This window comes from Hippoglossus hippoglossus, chromosome 12 (assembly GCF_009819705.1).
Source record: "Hippoglossus hippoglossus isolate fHipHip1 chromosome 12, fHipHip1.pri, whole genome shotgun sequence".
NCBI classification, from domain to species: domain Eukaryota; kingdom Metazoa; phylum Chordata; class Actinopteri; order Pleuronectiformes; family Pleuronectidae; genus Hippoglossus; species Hippoglossus hippoglossus.
The window spans coordinates 14,756,299-14,775,212 of NC_047162.1; the positions used below are offsets into that span (position 1 = coordinate 14,756,299).

Below are 18,914 nucleotides of genomic sequence, written 5' to 3' on the forward strand. Positions count from 1 at the left end.
CTTGTACTTTACAAGGCCTTTATGAGTTTAGTTTATCATTTTTTTTAACCCTGATTAAAAGATAAAGATTATTGATCGAGTAGCAGTTGAAGGATTTCTGCTACAACATGAATTATACTGGCTGAATGAAGAAATTGATGAATGTTGCAGGAACTTAAGCTGCGAGAAGATCATCAGAATTGAATGCAGTGTCTTTCGAGAATTTCGAGATGTCACCCATCGGTTTATGAGCTGTCGTTTCGAAGCCTCTGGTTTTTGTCCAGCACCATCTTGTTTTTAGTTTTTAAATAGAGGTAACCATATTTATAGAAGTGATGGGTAAGCCTCAGCCTGCTACCTACACCCATTGGACAGTTAGAAATTAAGTGAGAAGAGGAGACATTTTTTCATAGAAACTTTGATAGAAACTGACGGTATTTTCGAGTTGCCCTCTGCTGGTCAGGAACTTCTGCATTAGCTTCACTTTGCGGAGCTGGAGTCGATGTCCATTTTTATATACAGCCTATCGTGTGGATGCTGATTGTCATGAATCTAACTGGACCTCCGCTGATTGACATCTTGTGTATGAAGTCAGAAATGTGTTTAGACTTGAAAGTTGCTTGATGTGTGATTATTATCATTACCCTTTATAAATGGACTTAATATTTATAGTGTGTGAAGTGAAGACGAGTTGAAATCAGGCCAGAGCTCAAATCCCCTCTCGAATGAATGCCCGGTATTTCAGTCCATTACCCATAATTCCTCCATTGTGTTTGTCCCTTTCAAAGTTAGAAGTAATATGCCCTCAATCTGGAGGCCACAGGCTGTCACTTATATTTCTCTCCTTTTCCTCCCCTCCTATTGTAAATCGAACTGTTTATTATTTTCTTTTATCTGCACACACCTTTTCTGATAACTTATCCCTGCATATGGACGTCCTCGTCGCACACTTTAATTTCCGGGAAAGCTTTGGAACAAGGTCTTTCTTTGAGGAATAACAGTCTAAGATTTAGAGGTCGACGTGGCTTTTCAAGAGCTGCACACACTTTATTGTGATTATTATGAATGTATTAAGTTGAATCCCCGTGCTTGTCAGTCTTCATCCACCAACTGTATGAATAACCTTGAAGATCCACGCATCTTTCTTGAATCCCAAGCAAGTTCTTCCAACAGAAGCAAGTTTTGTTGAATCATATTTATTATGTGATCGTGCAAAACAAAGAAGCTTTTGCATATCTGGCTGTTCTTCCTGACAAATGGAGGAATGAACGTCTGTCGCGCAGCTCTTTGATATTATTATTGATATTTTATACGGTTTGTACCAAAAGCTTGAGTGTAAATTATGCATTTTGGGAATAAGTCATATTGAAGGATGCTTGATAACCGCTTCATTTTCATCACCAACAGAAGCATCCATCAAAAAACGTTTCTTATTCTATTTTAATCGGATACATCAGTCAAAACACCTTCCTGAAATGTTTCTGAGTCATCAAGAGAGGTTTTTAAGCGGGGGGATGATGGAGAGATGCAAAGAAAGACAGATAACGTCTAGACAGGCATTTACACACTTTTTTTTCCGCCTGCTCCAGTTTAATATTTCTTCAAGGTAGAACTCACATCATCATTTCAGATGTCAGTTAATGACAATTTGCCGTGTTTTTCAGTCAGATCTTCATTTTGACGGGTGACATGGACAGATAGAGAGCAGCCCACAGAAATTATGTGACACAATCTTTCCAAAAAAAGGTCAAACATATCCACTGAAATTCTCAGGTGAGGTTTCTAGTTTTGCCCACAACACATAATATTTCTGTGAATGTGACAGAATCCCAATGTCCTGTCCAATGTCAACACTGTCTATAGCCAATGAATGGTTGAGATGAGATCCTTTCTGTTGACGATTGGTTATTGGTTCCTTTTTGACTACTTCTACAAGATGGTAAACTCAAGGGGCGCTCAGAGAAGGCAAACCTCCACCATGGCTAACACCATACCTTGGATCTAACCGTTTATCTGGATCTCCTCCAAAATGTATTGGCTTCTTCCGTGGGTTTTTATCCACCCCTGCACAAAATTTGATGGAAATTGGTTAATTAACTTTTGAGTAATTATGCAGACAGACAAATAAAACATAACCACCTTGGCAGAAGTAAACACAAAACAACCTACCACTGTTCTTGTGCAGAATTGATTTTACCTTCAGATGGTTCTAAGTGCAATGTGCAGGCAAGGAAATCTGCAATTTATTCAAATGATATTTACTATAATCATAAAGAACAATAATATTCTTCCTGCTGTGTTGTGGGTTTTTTACTCCTGCAGCTGCAGCACAGTTCACCACCAAGGAGCAACATTCATTTTCAACACAGCAAAAGATGATAAATAAGCCAGGACAGGGTTAATGAATGTCACAGAGCACGGTCGTAAGATGCTCCACCATCTCAGCACCGTCACATCTGTGTGATCAAAGTATGATGCTGAAAGAAATATATATAATGCATAAGTGTATAAGAGACGTAGTTTTCACTGTATACAGTCTATATACTAAATATGTGCTGCTTTAATACCTTTAAACAGATGATATTATGTATATGTGCTGGTTTTGTTTAACAATGAATTTGTAAAACAAGCAATTTCATTACTTCAACCACAGACAATGTATAAACTCTACAACTCAAAGAAATAAATTGACGGCTCTTTTGAGTAGAGAGTAAATGTGATATTTAATCTCCTTCTCTCAGCCTCAGGTAGAAGTTAAAGGACTCATTTAACTCAGAGTTGTCACTTAAGGTTTGTAGAAAAACGTGAAGTTGGTCAAAGTGGAGAGGAGGGAGCAGGGCTGAGGTTAGAGCAAAGTATTTGTGTGTCTGGGATCCTGCAGCAACTAGCAGGATAAAAAAAGGTGCTCGGGTCTTTTATTCGTATCAATCTGTTCCTCCTGCCTTCTCACACATTTTGAAAAATTGCCAGTTGAGTTCTGGAGTGTGTGGTATTCTCCTGCAGGCGTCTCTCTGAAGCAGATAAAACCGCATTGCTAATATTCCAATTGTGTTTTGACCTGGGCAGAGAGCCCATCCATCTCGCTCCCTATCTTCCTTAACCTTATGTATATTGCCCAAGACAATGGCTGGAAGGTGGGGTTTAAATCTTCCATCACCTTCACACACCTTGAAGGCCACGTCCACACTAATTCATTTTAGGTTTAAAATGCAGCACTTTTGCAGCGTTTATGTCTGGTGTCCACATTACTCTGCAGCTTTCAGGCCTCTAAGAGAGAGATTTAGGAATCGCTGCAGGCTCTGATTTAGTTTGAAATTATTATGGGATGGGGTTTAGTCTGGTTGGAAGGAAACCGAGACAACCTGTTTCGGTCTTTTCCACCCAATGTGTGCAGAGATAATCGTGTATTAATCGTAATCCAGGTAAAAGTCGATTTGAAGTCATATCGCCCAGCCCTTGTATAAATGCAGATTATTTTTGACGCAGAGCAGAAAACACTTCTCTCAATGGATTCTTTTGTTTTAAATCATTTAAAGCGTTGTTTTTAAAATGAATATGCATGACGTAACAGAGGAGGTCCCTGGTGTGAGGACTCAGCTCAAAAGTGGAGGAGGTCAGCACAGTTAGGAAGATGGCAAAACAAGTGAAATGGAAAGCGATTGCAAGGGATGAAAAGGCTGAATGTAAAATTGTAGTTAAAGTTGTGATAATTGCTTTTCTTTTGGCCCCTTCGAGACTCCGCAGCAAATCCGAGCACGTAGCCACAATATTGTTGCTTTATAAAGTTGTTGGCGAAAGAGTCAGCAAACAACTGCCCATTCACACATCCAGCAGACAAAGACCAGAACATTAGCATTCATTCAGAGTCACAGCGCTGGCAACATGATGAATGTAAATCAGATATGTGCTCCTTCTGCTCAATATTCCTTCTCTGCCTCCGCCGTCTCCGAAGAAAATAATCTGGCACTTTATCCTGCTAGGTGTTTTGGCTCTTAATGATTGCCAGCAAGTTGTGAACACTGGACTTTATTTGTTTTTCTAAGCTTAAAAGGCCCCTGATCCAGTGTTGATGTGAAGGAAATATTGATTATTGGAGTTTCACATTTTACATTTTTTTAAAGAAAGAAAGCTGGTAAGTAATAGAAGAAGAATTAAAATCGATGCAAGGTCCCTGGTAATGTCTGTTCGGAGCGTGTGAGCAGCGGAGTCCCTCCAGTCCTCTGCAGCGTCTCTGTCCTCTGAAGCAAACATAACATTAGATGAAGAGGGGAATGATTCACCGCTCGCTGCTGTGTTTCCATTTAACTCGTCCCTCTTACCCCCTCTGACATCATACGACCGTGCATGTCACCCGCACACACTCTCGAACAGAGACACATACTTTAGGAACATCTCGGATTAAGCGTGACCCCCGGGGGTCAACATATGCTGCTGGTGTCGCACACACACACACGGCTCCAGTGTTTCAGTGTCTCACTCAACACACTGTATCACACACTCTAACCAGCGACACATCCGGGAGCTGATTCTTCTGCATTTTACGCTTGCGTTGGTTTTCTTTGGACTTGGTTTGAAGACATTCTTACATGAAAATGTGCATTAGAACATAATAACAGGACAATCAAGAACTCTATCGAGCGGGTAAATGGCTGCTAAGATGGTTATTGAGGTTAAAGTGAAGTATTGTAGTTAAGAAAAACCCATCAGGGCCTTAGTGAATTGCTGACCTTTATTTTTTTACAGACAGGGCCATGAAATGAGATGACCTCTATTCTCTGCAGAGAAATTAAAGAGAGTTGTGTGTTGACAGGCGAAGACTCACATCTGGGATTCTTCTGGTTTGGTTATCATCTGGTCGTAGTGCGCAGGAATAAACTGGAAGCTGTGGCTCAAAACTATGATTATTTCAAAATCATTGATCTGAGCCTGTCACAGACGTGTTGGTATCTGTGTTAATGTTTGTAGACATGCGCTGATATGAAAATCTTTATCTTGCTTTTATTTTAAGATGCACAAACATTCTGGCTGTTGGAAATGGTGTCAGTTTGTTCTCAACGAAATTTGTTTTTACTAATATAGATTTTTCTTAGATGTTAACATAAATTAAATGTTTACAAAGATGTTAACAATACACAAAAGATGTGAATTTATGTTTATTAATGTTGTTTATAATAGAGTTTGTGGTTGACATGTAATAATAATATCGACCCTTGATTACATTTTTTTTGTCTTAAAAATTTAATAATCATATTTTTTTTTAATATTTTATACAAAGGCTGATATATTGATATCAGACTTTTTTTCGGTTTGTCAGTTTCAGCATCAACTTCCAAAAATCTGTTGAGCTCTAATTACAACATGACGATCATGTAAAACGTCCTATGGGAATGGTGCTTTTGATTTTGCCCTACACCTCAATCTGTGGAGGCTAAAAAAATGTATTAATCTTGATGATCCCTTCAGCTTCATGTACATAAATGTTGTTGGTTCTCAGGTCACAGTAAGTGGAGCAGCACAGGTTGGTGGTATGTGTGTTAATTCAATAACGTCTCCCTTCTCCTTCTCATCCGGATCACGTCCTGGCTGAGGGGAAAAGTCGTCTCCATTTATTTTTTGATGAAGGCGTTGTGCTTTTTAACCCAGACTCTCTGTTGATTTAATCCTTGACCAATTTGATCAAATCCCTCTCAAAATAAGGTGCTGGCGGATTCCATTTCACTCAGACATCCACCACACACCGAAGCTTAAGAAGCTCATTTTATAACAAACCAAGTTCTGGCATCAGAATAGTTTATTTATTAAGGGATTCTCATTCGCACTTGGCACGTTCACACTAGGTAAGTCTGTTAGTGGTAATTTCCGCTGCACACACTTTCTCTTTGCAGTCGCCGATGCTCTCTGATGTTTTGTTGGCGCGGAGAAAGAGAACACGTTGAGTGATGGGTGGAGATTGAGGTGCATCTAATTTGTAAAAGTCGTAGATCTGCGGATCCTAAATGAGGCGAAGGCTTTGAGTTACATCCAAGCAAAGAAATTGTGATCATGGAGATTTATGAAAAATTAGTTTCGAGGCGTTTAATCAATGAACTTTAAATCACAGATGTGGTCTGGCTCTCAAGTTGGCAAGAAGTCGACTTCATCACAAGAGTGCGGTTTGTTTGTGAGAAGTGAGACAACAAGTGTGGGAAGTGCATCAGTGAAAACACACAACAACATATCTAAAGCTCAGTTTAATTCTCACTATGTGATATTTTGTGATCATAGCTTGTTTGGTCCGAACCTTCTGACTTTCCAGGTCTAAGGTGCCTCAGACCAATGTACCAACATTTAGTCCGACCAAAAGGGGTGGTCCAGATTGTTCAGACTGTCAGACCAATTGCAGGAAGTTGAGACTTCATTTAACGATAGAAGAAGAAAACAAAGCTGAAGCGGATTGCACGAAATTACCAAAATGAACCAAACCAATCAATGTCAATCCCTACATTGAAATGTGAAAACCACAACTAACCAGATCAAATGTGTTGGACCTTCATCCAGACTCTCAGGTGTGAAAATGATTGTGCAACCACTCCTGTGTGTCACCAGCTGTTTCTCTCCCCCTCTTATCTTTTACATCCTCTTTATTTTCCTCGCCTCTGCCTGCACAGGTGAAACCACATCCTTCATTCCTCCAGGAAACTGCATTTGCTTTCCAAGTCTGTCATTGTTTCCAATGTTTTTATGAGCTCCTTAGTCAAACACACAAGATACCACTGCTCCTCTTGTTATATCGTCCCAGTGTAATGCCTCGAGTAAACGATTTCTCACTATAAGCCGCCGATATAAAATGGAAAGCTACTCCAACTGCTTTGGAGAACGATAGCATCGCAGCAGCTACTGCATACACTCCCCGGGTGTTATGGCGAGCAACAGTTTAGAGAAATCGGCTTGGCTGAGAGCAGAGATTTTGTGTTGATCCACAGACGGCGGCACGGTGATGGTGGAGTATAGGAGATGTTCTCTGCAGACAACACTCAGTTTGTTATGTGTGATACTGTGGCTAATAGTTTTGATATCTTACGTTAGGATTATACTAAATATACTTAGGTTAATGTCATATCACACCGGGATTCAATTTAAATTCAAAGAGGACATTTCCACAAGCAGAGATTTGGAACATTGCCCTGGGAGAACGGGAGAACTACAAAAAAAAAACTTTATTTTTATAGAACCTTTCTTAACAATATGTAGCCCTTAAGTAAACAAACTTTATTTTTGAATCTTATTCCCAGAACAATGGTGAAAGTTTCCCTTAAATTTTTTTTTATATTTAGTTGGATCTATAGAGAATTTAATGTCATTTCAAGAACTTTCATGAATACACCCCCCAGATCTTGTGAATGTTAATATATAGGAACCATTTTGAGGATGAAAACTTCCTAGAATGTATTTTCCCATTCAAATGCTTCTTGATACAAACTCGTTTCCTCTTTTCTGCTTTGTATTAGCTCTTTGCTGCTCAGCAACCATGTAGCCGACAGGAAATACAAGGTCTGCCCTCGTCCCAGAGGCATCTCAGAACAATGTAAACACTGAAGTGGCCGCTGCTACTTCATTGAACTTTGAGAGACATTGAGGTCGCGGGGTTAAACGTCTCCTGGTGACTCATTACTTGTCACTGAGGCCGGGGCTTTGAGGGGACTCAGCAGCTGTTGGTCTGGAGGAGAAAACAGAGGGAGGCTCTGTCAGACAGGAGCTCGACTGCAGGAGGGACAAAACAAATTAAGCCTTTTACAGAGGCTGAGGTGAACTTTGACCTTTGGCTGAATGGGGAAGGGAGCTCGTCCCATCTGATGGGATGTGCTGCACGTTCAAATGACTTCCTCTTTGACTTTAACGATGAAGAAATGCTGTGGAGTTAAATACAGAATGCTCTGTTTATAGGCTTTTCTCCCCTCTCTGTCATTTTGTGTCGACACCTATTTCCATTTCCCTCCTTTTCTTTCATCTCCATGGGGAGTATGATTCATATATTTCATCACAACATGCCAATACACAGGTAGGGAGAGCGAGTAAATGGAGAATTGAGAATGACAAATAGGGATAGAGAAATGGAGTAATGAAAGAAATGAAAGAACCAGAAATATCTACTGCAGCCGTTTACCTGCTCAGTCCTCATGATATAATGCGATTGCAATGACCAGGGCTCCGCATTTCGAGACCAAGCTAATTTCTTTCCACGGATAATGTAGCATGAAATAGAACAAACAGAACCTCAAATGATTTAATGCCGTCGGTGATTGTACGAGTGTGTGAGGAGCGTAGAAAATGTGCTATTAGATCATAGAAGGACTAAAGTGCAAAGAGATTGATTTTCAGCTCCCTTTTCTCATAAAGAAATCTGGATCAAATGCAAAGTGGGGTTTGTTGTTTTCTGGGGAGAGCTGTATCAGAAGAGTTGTGATTTGCCCTCTGGTGACTTCACTTGTTGCTTTATGTTTTCTGGTTTACTTAGAAGGTTGAGACCTGGACTGACGACTACACAAGTTAAGTTTGTGTCAATTTAAGTGGGCGACTTCTGACTCAAAGCCTCTAATACGTTCTTTCCCCTCTCAGGTTGTCTCTTTTGAAAGATTTTTCTTTGTGCATCTCGATAATCATCTTGTGACCTCATGTTTTTCATCTTAGAGTCATGAATAAAAACATTCCTCGGTTCTCAAGTTTGATAAAAAAGAACTTTAATGTTGCAGAGCTTGCATCTACAAATGTTTAGAATATTACACAAGTGAGTTACACGGTGTCGTGCAAGACCTTGGGGCTTCTGTTTTAATTTGGTTTCTGTTTTGATTCATAACAGTGGATAGGTACACAGTTAAAAACTGTAAGAGACTATCAAGAGGATATAGAGGATTCAGCAAAACACTGAAACCGCTACTTTAACTGATTGTTTGTACAATGGGAGACGTATCAGGCTTTTGTTCAGGTTTATCATTTTACTTTCGGTTATTACTTGAAAAGGTTTGCGTGCTTTAATGTTCAGAAAACACATCACTGTCCTCATACTGTCCATTTTTGCAGCTCCTCTCTCCTCCTGATGAGGTGTTTCAGGAGAAGTATTTGAGGGAAGAGGAGCTCCCTTGACTTTGGGCTTTTTAACTTCGCAGATCCTTTACATACACAAAAAACCTCATATAAGACACCAGAGGAAAGAAAACCTGAAAAAGCACAACATGTCTCCTTCAAGTTAAACATGAAAGTTAAATGATAAATTAACCTACAGGAGATCATACATGTTTTGTTTCTGTTAGATCAATCCTTTGCTCTGTATTTATTCACAGGCATTGATGTGAGACTACCTGCTGTTTTTGTGGATGACGCTGTTGCCAAATTACCGTCGCACTAATCCTCAAGGTGCAGTCGACTATCCTCCCAACAACACGTTTGCTCAGAGCATGATAAGCAACCAATTGCATGCTGTTTGGCCATGACTCAATATGTTAGCGCCTCTGCATTAGTATCTGGCTGCAAGCTCAGGTGGTTTCTGCTGTCCAGGGGTTGCAGTAAAATGTTTGCAGTTTAGTTTGTTTCACGTACGGTGGAGAATTTCAGGCTGTAAACACCCTCAGAGGCAAATTTAACCAACCCATGAGACAGTTTATAAATACCAAAAAATCTCATGACAGCAATTATTTCTCCTAGTTTGCAGGGATGCAGTTGCGGCGAGAACAAGTTCAATCAAGTGCATCTTCACAGCTGGAAACATGCAGCTGCATTGTCTGACTTACAGGGACAAATACAGCGCTCTTTGACGACATTCTGACAGGGACGATGCTGTGCAGGCGGATTCTTTTGGGTGATCGAGCTAATGGCTAAGATACTGAAAGAAGAATTTGCGAAGGAGCCTTGTTTGCCGCTGTGAAGCTGCTCTAACAACACAAAGTCAAATGTTGCATTGTGTGCAAACACTGTGTGTTTTCCCACAACAAAAGCCTGAAGTGACGTCTGAATTATGCTGGTGAGTTTGCAAAACTCCTCCAGACAATTGGCGAGAGGTTTCAGGACATGATAAGTAAACACAAGGAGCTCAACACATTTGCTACACCATTTAACGTGGGAGCAGCCGATGTGCCTGACAACCAACAACATGGAATCACTGAGCTGCAAAGCATCGACAAGCTCAGGGCTGCGTACAACAACCTCCCCCTGCTGGAGTCCTATTCACTGTATGTGCATCCTGAGGACTTAAATGAGACATCATATTTTTGGGGGTTTTTCGTCCATCTGTCCTATTCTTGTGAACGCAATATCTCAGGAACACCTCCAGAGAAGTTTTTCAACTGTGGTGCAAACGTTCACTTGGACTCAGGGATGAACTGATTAGAATTTGGTGGTCAAAGGTCAAGTTAACTGTGGCCGTACTTAACACGTTGTTTTGTTTTGTGGATGCAACATCTCAGGAACAACTTGAGGGAATTTCTTCAAAGTTGGTTCATTCCTACGTTCACTTGGACGTAAAGGTCAAGGTCACAGTTACCTGCTTTGTGAACATAATATCTTTTAGAATACCTTGATAGTATTCATCCAAACTTGGCACAAATGCTCTTTTAGACTCATGGGTTGGCTGATACGATTTTTAAAGGTCAAATGTAAAAGGTCAAAGTCTTACAAAACATGTTTTTAGCCTCTTGAACACGATATCTCAAGACGTTAGAGTTTATGTATGTTTGCTGTGAGCAGTTATTTTCAAAACAGACCCTTGCAAAGTTCCGATTCTGCTCAAAACTGATTGACCCAGAAAGAAACTTATTCTGGTATCGTCCATTTAACACCAGATGCTTCGCCCAAGCAGCTCCACAAGCAGCTCCAGCCATCGTATTAGTGAGGTTAGTGTAATATATGTGTTCAATAATTTAGTACAGCCCTCGAAGGATGTTATAAAAATTTAAATGGCCCTTGATAGAAGAGAGTTTCCCAGCCCCTGTTGTACAACATACAGTGGAGCTCCCCTCAATATTGCAGCAGTGCAGTGTTTTACAGCCGCCGTGTGAAAATCAGTGCATCTTATTGAAGCAGTGAGCTGTGCGCCCAGAGATGGGGAAATATAATGACATTACATAATCACTGTCATTATCGTTGAACACTTCCTAAATGTTTTTTTTTTTTTTCACTTTAGCTGTGTGCTTTCACTGCTTTTACTAATCCTTGTGGATTCTGTGCGTCGTTACATAACAGGTTTTACTAATCTGGGAACAAAGTGGTTTGATGTGTTGGAGACGGCGGAACACACGTGTGTGCCAAACATGCAACTGTGTGACGAGACGAACCAGGAAAAAAGTCTGAATTGAATCCACTTCTGGATGAAATGTTGCTTCTGCGTGCATTCTTGTATTTCACGTTCTTTCATCTTCACCCTGCTGCTGCTGAGGTTCCTCCACACTGTTTCATTTCTAAATTAAAGCAAATGCTGCAGAGCAAAGTTTCTCATCAGGAGGCCGATACAAATCCAACAAAAAGCAGCAATGTGTCAAACATGTTGAAAAAAACACCTTAAACCGGTGAATTCAGAGCAATTTTTGTAATGCTTATGCAACTCGTGGCATAAATTCAACCAATTTCTCCCATGCAGCTCAAGAAGTACACGGTGTCTTCCATCTTTACACTGTGGCACATCACATCCCTCCCCGTCACCTCCGTCTCTCCCTCGCTGTCTTTGTTCTTGTCTTAAGATCTGCTCTCCCTTTTGTCCATCTGGCTCTTTGACCTGCTGGCGATAAGGAGGAGCAGCTGACAAAACCAGCTTTAGGTTCCCGTCTCTCAACGTCTGAGCTGCCCCCATCTCTTCGCTCGCTCTCTCTCCTTTTTGTACTCCTATTTATTTTCTCTTTCTCCTGTGCCTTTGTTCTGCAGGGGACTGATTCAAGTCTCGTTCGGAGACATGTCAAAAATGTGGGGGAGTGGGCTGAGGTAGAAGTGAAACAATTGATCCTGTCTGTCTTTGCAATTCAAATGTTTTACAATTTTTACGATTGTGGTAGATTTCCTTATTCAGCCCAGTGTCGGTATAGTAAGAATAAAACTAAAACAAAGTAATGTCATAAGCAAATAAACATTTCTCAATCATTGGGCCGCAATCTTTTACTGAAAAAATTGCTGCTTATTTGTTCTTAATATAAAAACCCCAAATCTTTATGGAAAATTCTGTATGTTGACATTTTAAGTGTTGACATATAAAAAATACGTCAAGAAAAACTGCTTGGTTTGTTTCTTCCCATTGGATTCATCATCTGGGGAGCATGAATGTCTGCACAACATTTCATAATATTAATAAAGGAGAGTTGTGGGCAAAATGAGTTGGATCCATAACCATAAAGTGTATTTTTCTGATCTCCACATATCATTTGGACTCAGCTTGTGTGCTGCCACACTCTCTTTTCTTATAATGACGCCCACAGCTGCGTCTGTCGAGGAATCTATCATTGATCACTTGATAAAAATATCCTGTTAAGATGATTGATCCAATGCTTCCCATCACTATTTTCTCTCCTTGTGAAGGACCCAGTCTTTGTTTGTTCTCGCTGCCTCTTTAAGCCTTTTATTGGCCCATTATTCTTCCAGCACATTCTGGATAAACTCTCTAAAATTGATACAAATGACTGTTTGTGTTCATCAAACTCTTGAATGAACAATAAAATCCCCTTTTAAAAAATGGTGGAAAGTCTCTGTTTCCACTTAGTTCCCCATAACACGTTCCACATTGATCTTTATATATTTAAGATATATATACACAACCATAAAACATTAAATTTGCCTTTTCAGTACAAATCCTCTCAATTTCTTGGCTCGAAATGTGGCTGTAAAGAGGTTGAATAAGAAAGTTTTTACAGTGGAAAGTGAAACGTCCACAGGAACTTAAAGTACATAAATACACACATAAAACCAGTTTGGCTGTAGAAGTACCTAAAACAGTCCTATATCCTCTAAACACTACCAGCTGGTATAAAACACACATGAGAGGACACGGCTACCTGTTTCACACTGACCTGTTTTCATACCACGGACATAAATCCACCTTTAGGAAGGTCAGCTGGAATAAAGCCAGTGATGCTGAAGTGTGTGTCTGTCTCCTTCTTCTTCTTTTGGGGTCAGTGTCATTCAGTCTGCTCATGCATGAATGACGTTTATCTCCTTGTCTGCGTGAAATTATAGCCAGTTGTTTGATTTGATGTTTACAAGGCTCCTGAGAGGATGAGTATCTTCAGACTCTTCGTCTTCCTCCGTCTACCCGAGTCTTTTGCCATCTTTCTTTTCTTTGACACACACACACACACACACACTCTTACTTACCCGTATTGTACTTGCTGATAGGCACAGTCACTTTCTGAGCAGCAGCATGCAGCCCTGACAGTTAGATAGATGATGGAGTTTGTGGTTCTCGATGGCGTAGAACAACGACCTTGTGTCAATAAATATGCGTCACAGCGATGGACAGCTTTTTAATAGACAGTCCAATTATGCTAAACTGAAGTTTGATATTGGATCTGCACAACCTCTAATGATGTTCAGTGACAAAGTGGTAAAGGACCCTTTTCTGTCTTGACCACTTGTGTACACACTGTACTTTCTCGTCTTGTCAAGTTAAGGCCTTGTTGGTTCTCACATTGGCTTCAAATGCTGGAATTGGTTGAACATTGTGCCACAGAAATGTTGCATATAAGGAATTTATTATTGTGGTGGACTGCTGTTAAAATGGGTCTTATTTTGAAACGTGAGACAGGAAGGACTTGTGTTGAGCTTGGATCATCATAAGCATTATTGGCTGAAAAGACCAAACGTGAGAGGAGATGCATAAACACAGACGTGATCCTTATTTACTATCTATTTACAGTTGTTCTTTGGTTCTTATCTACGAGTGGTGAATCAGAAGTGCAGATTCTACACATTAACGCCGACGTCAGCAGAGCAACTGAAACATGACAACGTCCGACAAAGAGTGATTTAGATCGTTCGGATAAAGAGCTTCAGTGCTGCTGGCTTGGCCGGATGTTTTTTTGTTTTCCGGAATATGTTTTTCATTTTGAAGAATATGTGATAGCCGGAGTGTTAGACCTCATTGTTTGCTGTAGTTTTCTGTGTCTCATGCGTGACTTAATGGTGGATGATTAAAGAAGAGTGTCGTCCTGGCCATCTGCGTCAGTCCCTTCGTGCTGCTGTTAATCACAGATTTACAGAGAAACTCATACGTGCGGCTTCAGTACTCTCATCATATACAGGCTGAGCGAGGCGTCTGCCCTCTCCACTCTACCTTTTCCTCTTTTTCTTTGAGAATTAAGTGTAATCAAATGTGTCCTTCAGTGAATGCATTTTTATAACTGAGCATCTGTTGTGTGTCATCTGAGCATCTGCAGTGCTTTACATGATCCGTGAACACAGAAACTCTGGTTTCAAACTGGTTTCACATGCAGCTGATGGTTGCAATGGTGCATATTGTATACTGCCTCCATTTTTTTCAGGTTTCCTAGGATTATATAAAGTACTATATACTAGTAGCCGCACCAAAATTGCACTCAAGCGTTGTCATTTGCCAAAAATGAAGTTTGAACGAATTTGACATGACACAGAATTAGTTGTAATGCATTTGAATATGCCCCGTCACCCACATGCATGTACGTAATCACAAGGTTTTGAACACTTGACGTTACTCCACTCGTCCGTGGTTCCTCCTCCGCTGCCTCAATTGAGTGGGAAGCTAACAAGTGAGCCTGCAGGTCTGTTGTCGTTGAAGAGTAAGATAGTTGCATGGTACGCGGTCAACAAAAAAACGTACCTTTGTTTGTTACTTTGCCGAACACAAGATACTTCCACAAACCGCATCTCAGATGTTTTGGTGTCGAGATCGTCCACCCAGGATACTCGTGCTTGCTAGCGTCCTTCATTTTTGTAGAAAAACAACATAACATACTGGTTGTGAGCGCCCTCAGGTGGATCATGAGGCAAACTACCTCAGGTGGTCCCATGGTCTTCTAGTCTGTATATTTTGAATTCCAACAGGTCATTACAGTTCAAATATGATCTTTACCTGCCACTTTCAAATGAATGTTCGAATTGCAAATAAAAGGTGACAAAACTATTGCAAACACTCATCGATTTTCAGTCCCCTAAATGTCCCCCAAAAAACGTGGAACGTTAAAGAAAGTGATAAAGACAACCCTGGTTCTGCCCCTTTGTCCGGATCCATGTCTAACTCGTTCTTTCTTGGCCCATGTCCCATCTTTCAACTACGTTACGTGAAATTCCATTCAGCATTTTTGCGTAATTGTGCTGACAAAGCAAAACAACAAAAAAGAACAAGCCAACGAACAGGGGTGAAAACATTTCAGTCGTTTTAGTGTAATTTAATATACTTCCTACTTACCTCAACTGATAAGATTCCTCTCTAGTGTGCCTGTAAGTGTCCGACTGCATTTTTGTACCTTACGTAAGGCACATTGAATTGCTTTTATTATCGTACTATCACTTCAGATCCAACAGCACTTTGGGATTGATGCTCTTAGTGGTTTCAACAATGTGCTGAAACTGCTCAATTGTAGTCAAAAGGTCCACTAATGGTATGGTGGTATTTTTGTGTTATTTTTTTCTTTGTGTGACGCACAGAGACATAGAAAGCTTGTCTGGATATGCAGCCAGTGGTATTAACTGATGTCTTTCTAGATAACATACAGTTAAAATGCAGAAATCATCCTTCTGGTCTCAGCGAGCTGGTCCTTGAGAAAGAAACCAAATCTATAGCCGCTGATATTCGCTCACCCTTTGATGTGACTGCCCTGTAAATCGAGGAAAAAACTGACATGGAAGTTTGACACCGAGGGAACAATATCGCCTTCTGAATACGGTATCATTATTTTTTGCTGCAGATTCTGCCAGAGCTTTCAGTTTGCTGACATATCACTCAGGCACTGAGAAGTAGGGCGGCTGGCTTTTGAACCTCAAAGTGCTTCGCTGTAGAACCTCAGCATAACCTGCCCCAGAATCCCTGTGCTTTTCACCCAGACCACATTCAGGGTTCCACATGTCAGCTCTGTCAGGCTCAACCCTTGATGCTGTTCAGAATTTTCGAAGCAGCTCTCTTTTTTTTTTTTTTTATCTTTACCTACTACTTCATAGTTTTTTCGGTCATTAACTTTCCTAATTTTCTTTTTTTCCCTTTTCTTTAAACCGGTAGATGTGCGGTGATATATTTACAGAACATCTCAATCATAAACCTCAGCTCATCTACCTTTTTATATCCGAGCCACCTGGCATGAGCGCCGGCACTAAAAGCACATCATCACAGAGATTTCAGTTTTATTAGTGAGTGAAAAGTGTCCCGTGTCCCTGACATTTATCAGGACATTAAAGTATAAGGCAGCGTCTGTGTGTGTGTGTACATGCAGGGAGTTTGTAGTTTGTACACATCGGAGACATAACTCAGATTTCACACAAGAACAGGACGATTCTGGAGTTTTAGACCCGCTCCATAAGAATTTGTGGACACACATATATACTTAACAATGCAACCACTAGAGTCCCACAGATTTATCGGTCGGCTCAATAATACACTTCTTTCTACACAAGGGTGTTTGTCGATATGGAAATTTGTATTTTACAGAATATACAATGCAGATGTGCATCTGTGTTTGTTTTTGAAAAATAAATAGATTACAATGACTTTTCTTTTTTAGAGGAAATTAGACTATAAATAGTGAACCTTACTTATTGTTTAAACACTGACCCCTATGTCTTATATTTTCTTATCATCCCCAACACTGCTACTTCATCTGTATTCTGTAAACTCCCCGTTTGTTAAGCAAAGCCAAGCACGAGGAGGCAAATATCATCAACATAAAGATTTGTGACAAACTAAAGTTAATGGGATTTTCACAGTGTTGTCGACGTGATGTTTGCTTCTGTATTGATCTGTGTCATTCATCTCAGCTGAGCGCTGATCAAAAATCCGTTAAAAAACCTGACTGGCTGTTAGATCACGGAGAGGTAGAGCTGAGAGATGGAGGACAGAGAGAGAGAGACAGAAACCGCAAGAAAGAAAAAGAGAGGAGCAGCCGGAATCAATTAAAAGAAGAAAGGGAGGGAATTTTGCCTTAATTGGAACAGATGATAATTGAAAGTAGAAGGGAAATAGTTTCACAGCTTCTGTGAATAAATATCCCTTATTTTATTACAAGCAACCAAAGGAAAGACTCTTGAAGAATTTACACAATTTGCAAAGATGTGGAACAGTGGGAGTATATCATTGATTGCAAGTTGAACAATACGCGAAAACAAAACTGACAAATCAGAATAATGGTATTAAACAACGGACTTTATAAACAACTGGCCAACGTGTCTCTACTTCCTCCCACTGTCCAGAAATGAAGCCAAAATATCCCACATACGAACGCTGCCGTTCCTCGTTTCTCCTCGTTTTTATAGAATCAACTAACTAACCAGAATCAAACTTACTGGAAAATTAAACACTTGAATATTCATCAGTGTTCTAGGAACTACCTAAAATAATAGAAACCATTTTTGAGAAGAATTTGGTTGACATTTAGTTTGGCTTTTTAGTTTGGCCCATGTCCAATCTGCCAACTTACATTGATTTTGACTCTGTTCCTTCTCAGTGCTGCTTTAAAATATCCTTTATTTTTGAGTCCTTTATTGTCTGTTGTTCCAGACAAGAGCACAACCTGTCGCACACTGACACAAAGCTCTCACAAATCCTGGATGCTCACACGTGTGCAGACACTGAATCCACAGAGCGTAAACACCAACAGGTGTCCAACCGTCTCAGCAGCTGTGGGATACTTGGAGTCATTGAAATGCCTGCGACGACTCTTGACCTCTGCGTCTGCTGTTTCCCTCTGCAGGACTGGCTGAGCAGGTTCGGCTACCTCCCGCCCCCCGACCCAGTGACTGGTCAGCTGCAGACCAAGGAGGCCCTGACCAAGGCCATCAAAGCCATGCAGAGGTTCGGAGGCCTGAAGGAGACCGGAGTCTTCGGTATGTGGCCTGTGTTTTGCTTCGAGGAGGGAGAGTTCCCTTTGATGGAAGCACAATGTGTGTGTTTGCTGTGTCACGACAATATGTGGGTGTGAGAGGATGAATTGTGCTTTGATGTGAAGTGCACCTGGGGATAAAATGCAAGACATGCCCCACAATGTAGTGCAATATCGCGCAATCCAGCTGACAACAAACACAAAGTACGGCTTCGGAAAGTGCCACCGAGTTGAATCAATATCATTGTGGCACAACCGGCGAACATTAGAACATTAGTCAAATTTATTTTTCACGCCTTTTGTGCTGGGTTGCATAACATTGCAAAGACGTCTAAACACCGTGGGACAGCTCGTAAACACCAATCAGCCGCTGTCACACACACGTGGGGCGGAATGACAGCACTGCACCATATGACTGATAACAGTGGCATCTGTAATACTGAATAACGGCATATTGATTAGTTTATTTCCTCATATATATATATATATATACTGTACACATCGTTTCTCATAAATAACTTCCAGTCTCACTCACATTTACACGCCACAATCCTCCTTTACAAGCAACATCATTCTTTGCCCCGACGTATACGACTACAGACAACAGAGAGCTTGATACTACGTGTGATTGATTTTAAAATAGTGCACTGGTGTATTCAAGTATAATTTCTGGCCTGAATAGCAGCATGTCAGAGCTGGAGTGTGACTGTAAAAGGGGTTTTCATAGATAGCATGTATGATTTAATGGCCTCTCACAACCTACGTTAGATGCACATGTGTATTCATGCGAGTGCACAGCTACTGAAGTGAGGTTTATTCCTTAAAATCGGATGTTTTCCACTAGATGAAACCACTTTATGTTCAATAAAATCTGTAGCTATTTGTCAACTGTGTTTATTTCTAAGATGCCTGTCTTGAAAAAAA

General features: G+C 40.5%; 1 protein-coding gene across 1 annotated transcript in view; it reads left to right on the forward strand.

Annotated features, from left to right (window-relative positions):
• mmp17a (matrix metallopeptidase 17a) overlaps positions 1 to 18,914 on the forward strand; it is a 65,599-nt gene that overhangs the window by 19,856 nt on the left and 26,829 nt on the right. Inside the window, exon 2 of the mRNA XM_034602237.1 lies at positions 17,862 to 17,994. Within this exon, the coding sequence (XP_034458128.1) occupies positions 17,862 to 17,994 (133 nt within the window). The remainder of the gene's footprint in view (positions 1 to 17,861; positions 17,995 to 18,914) is intronic.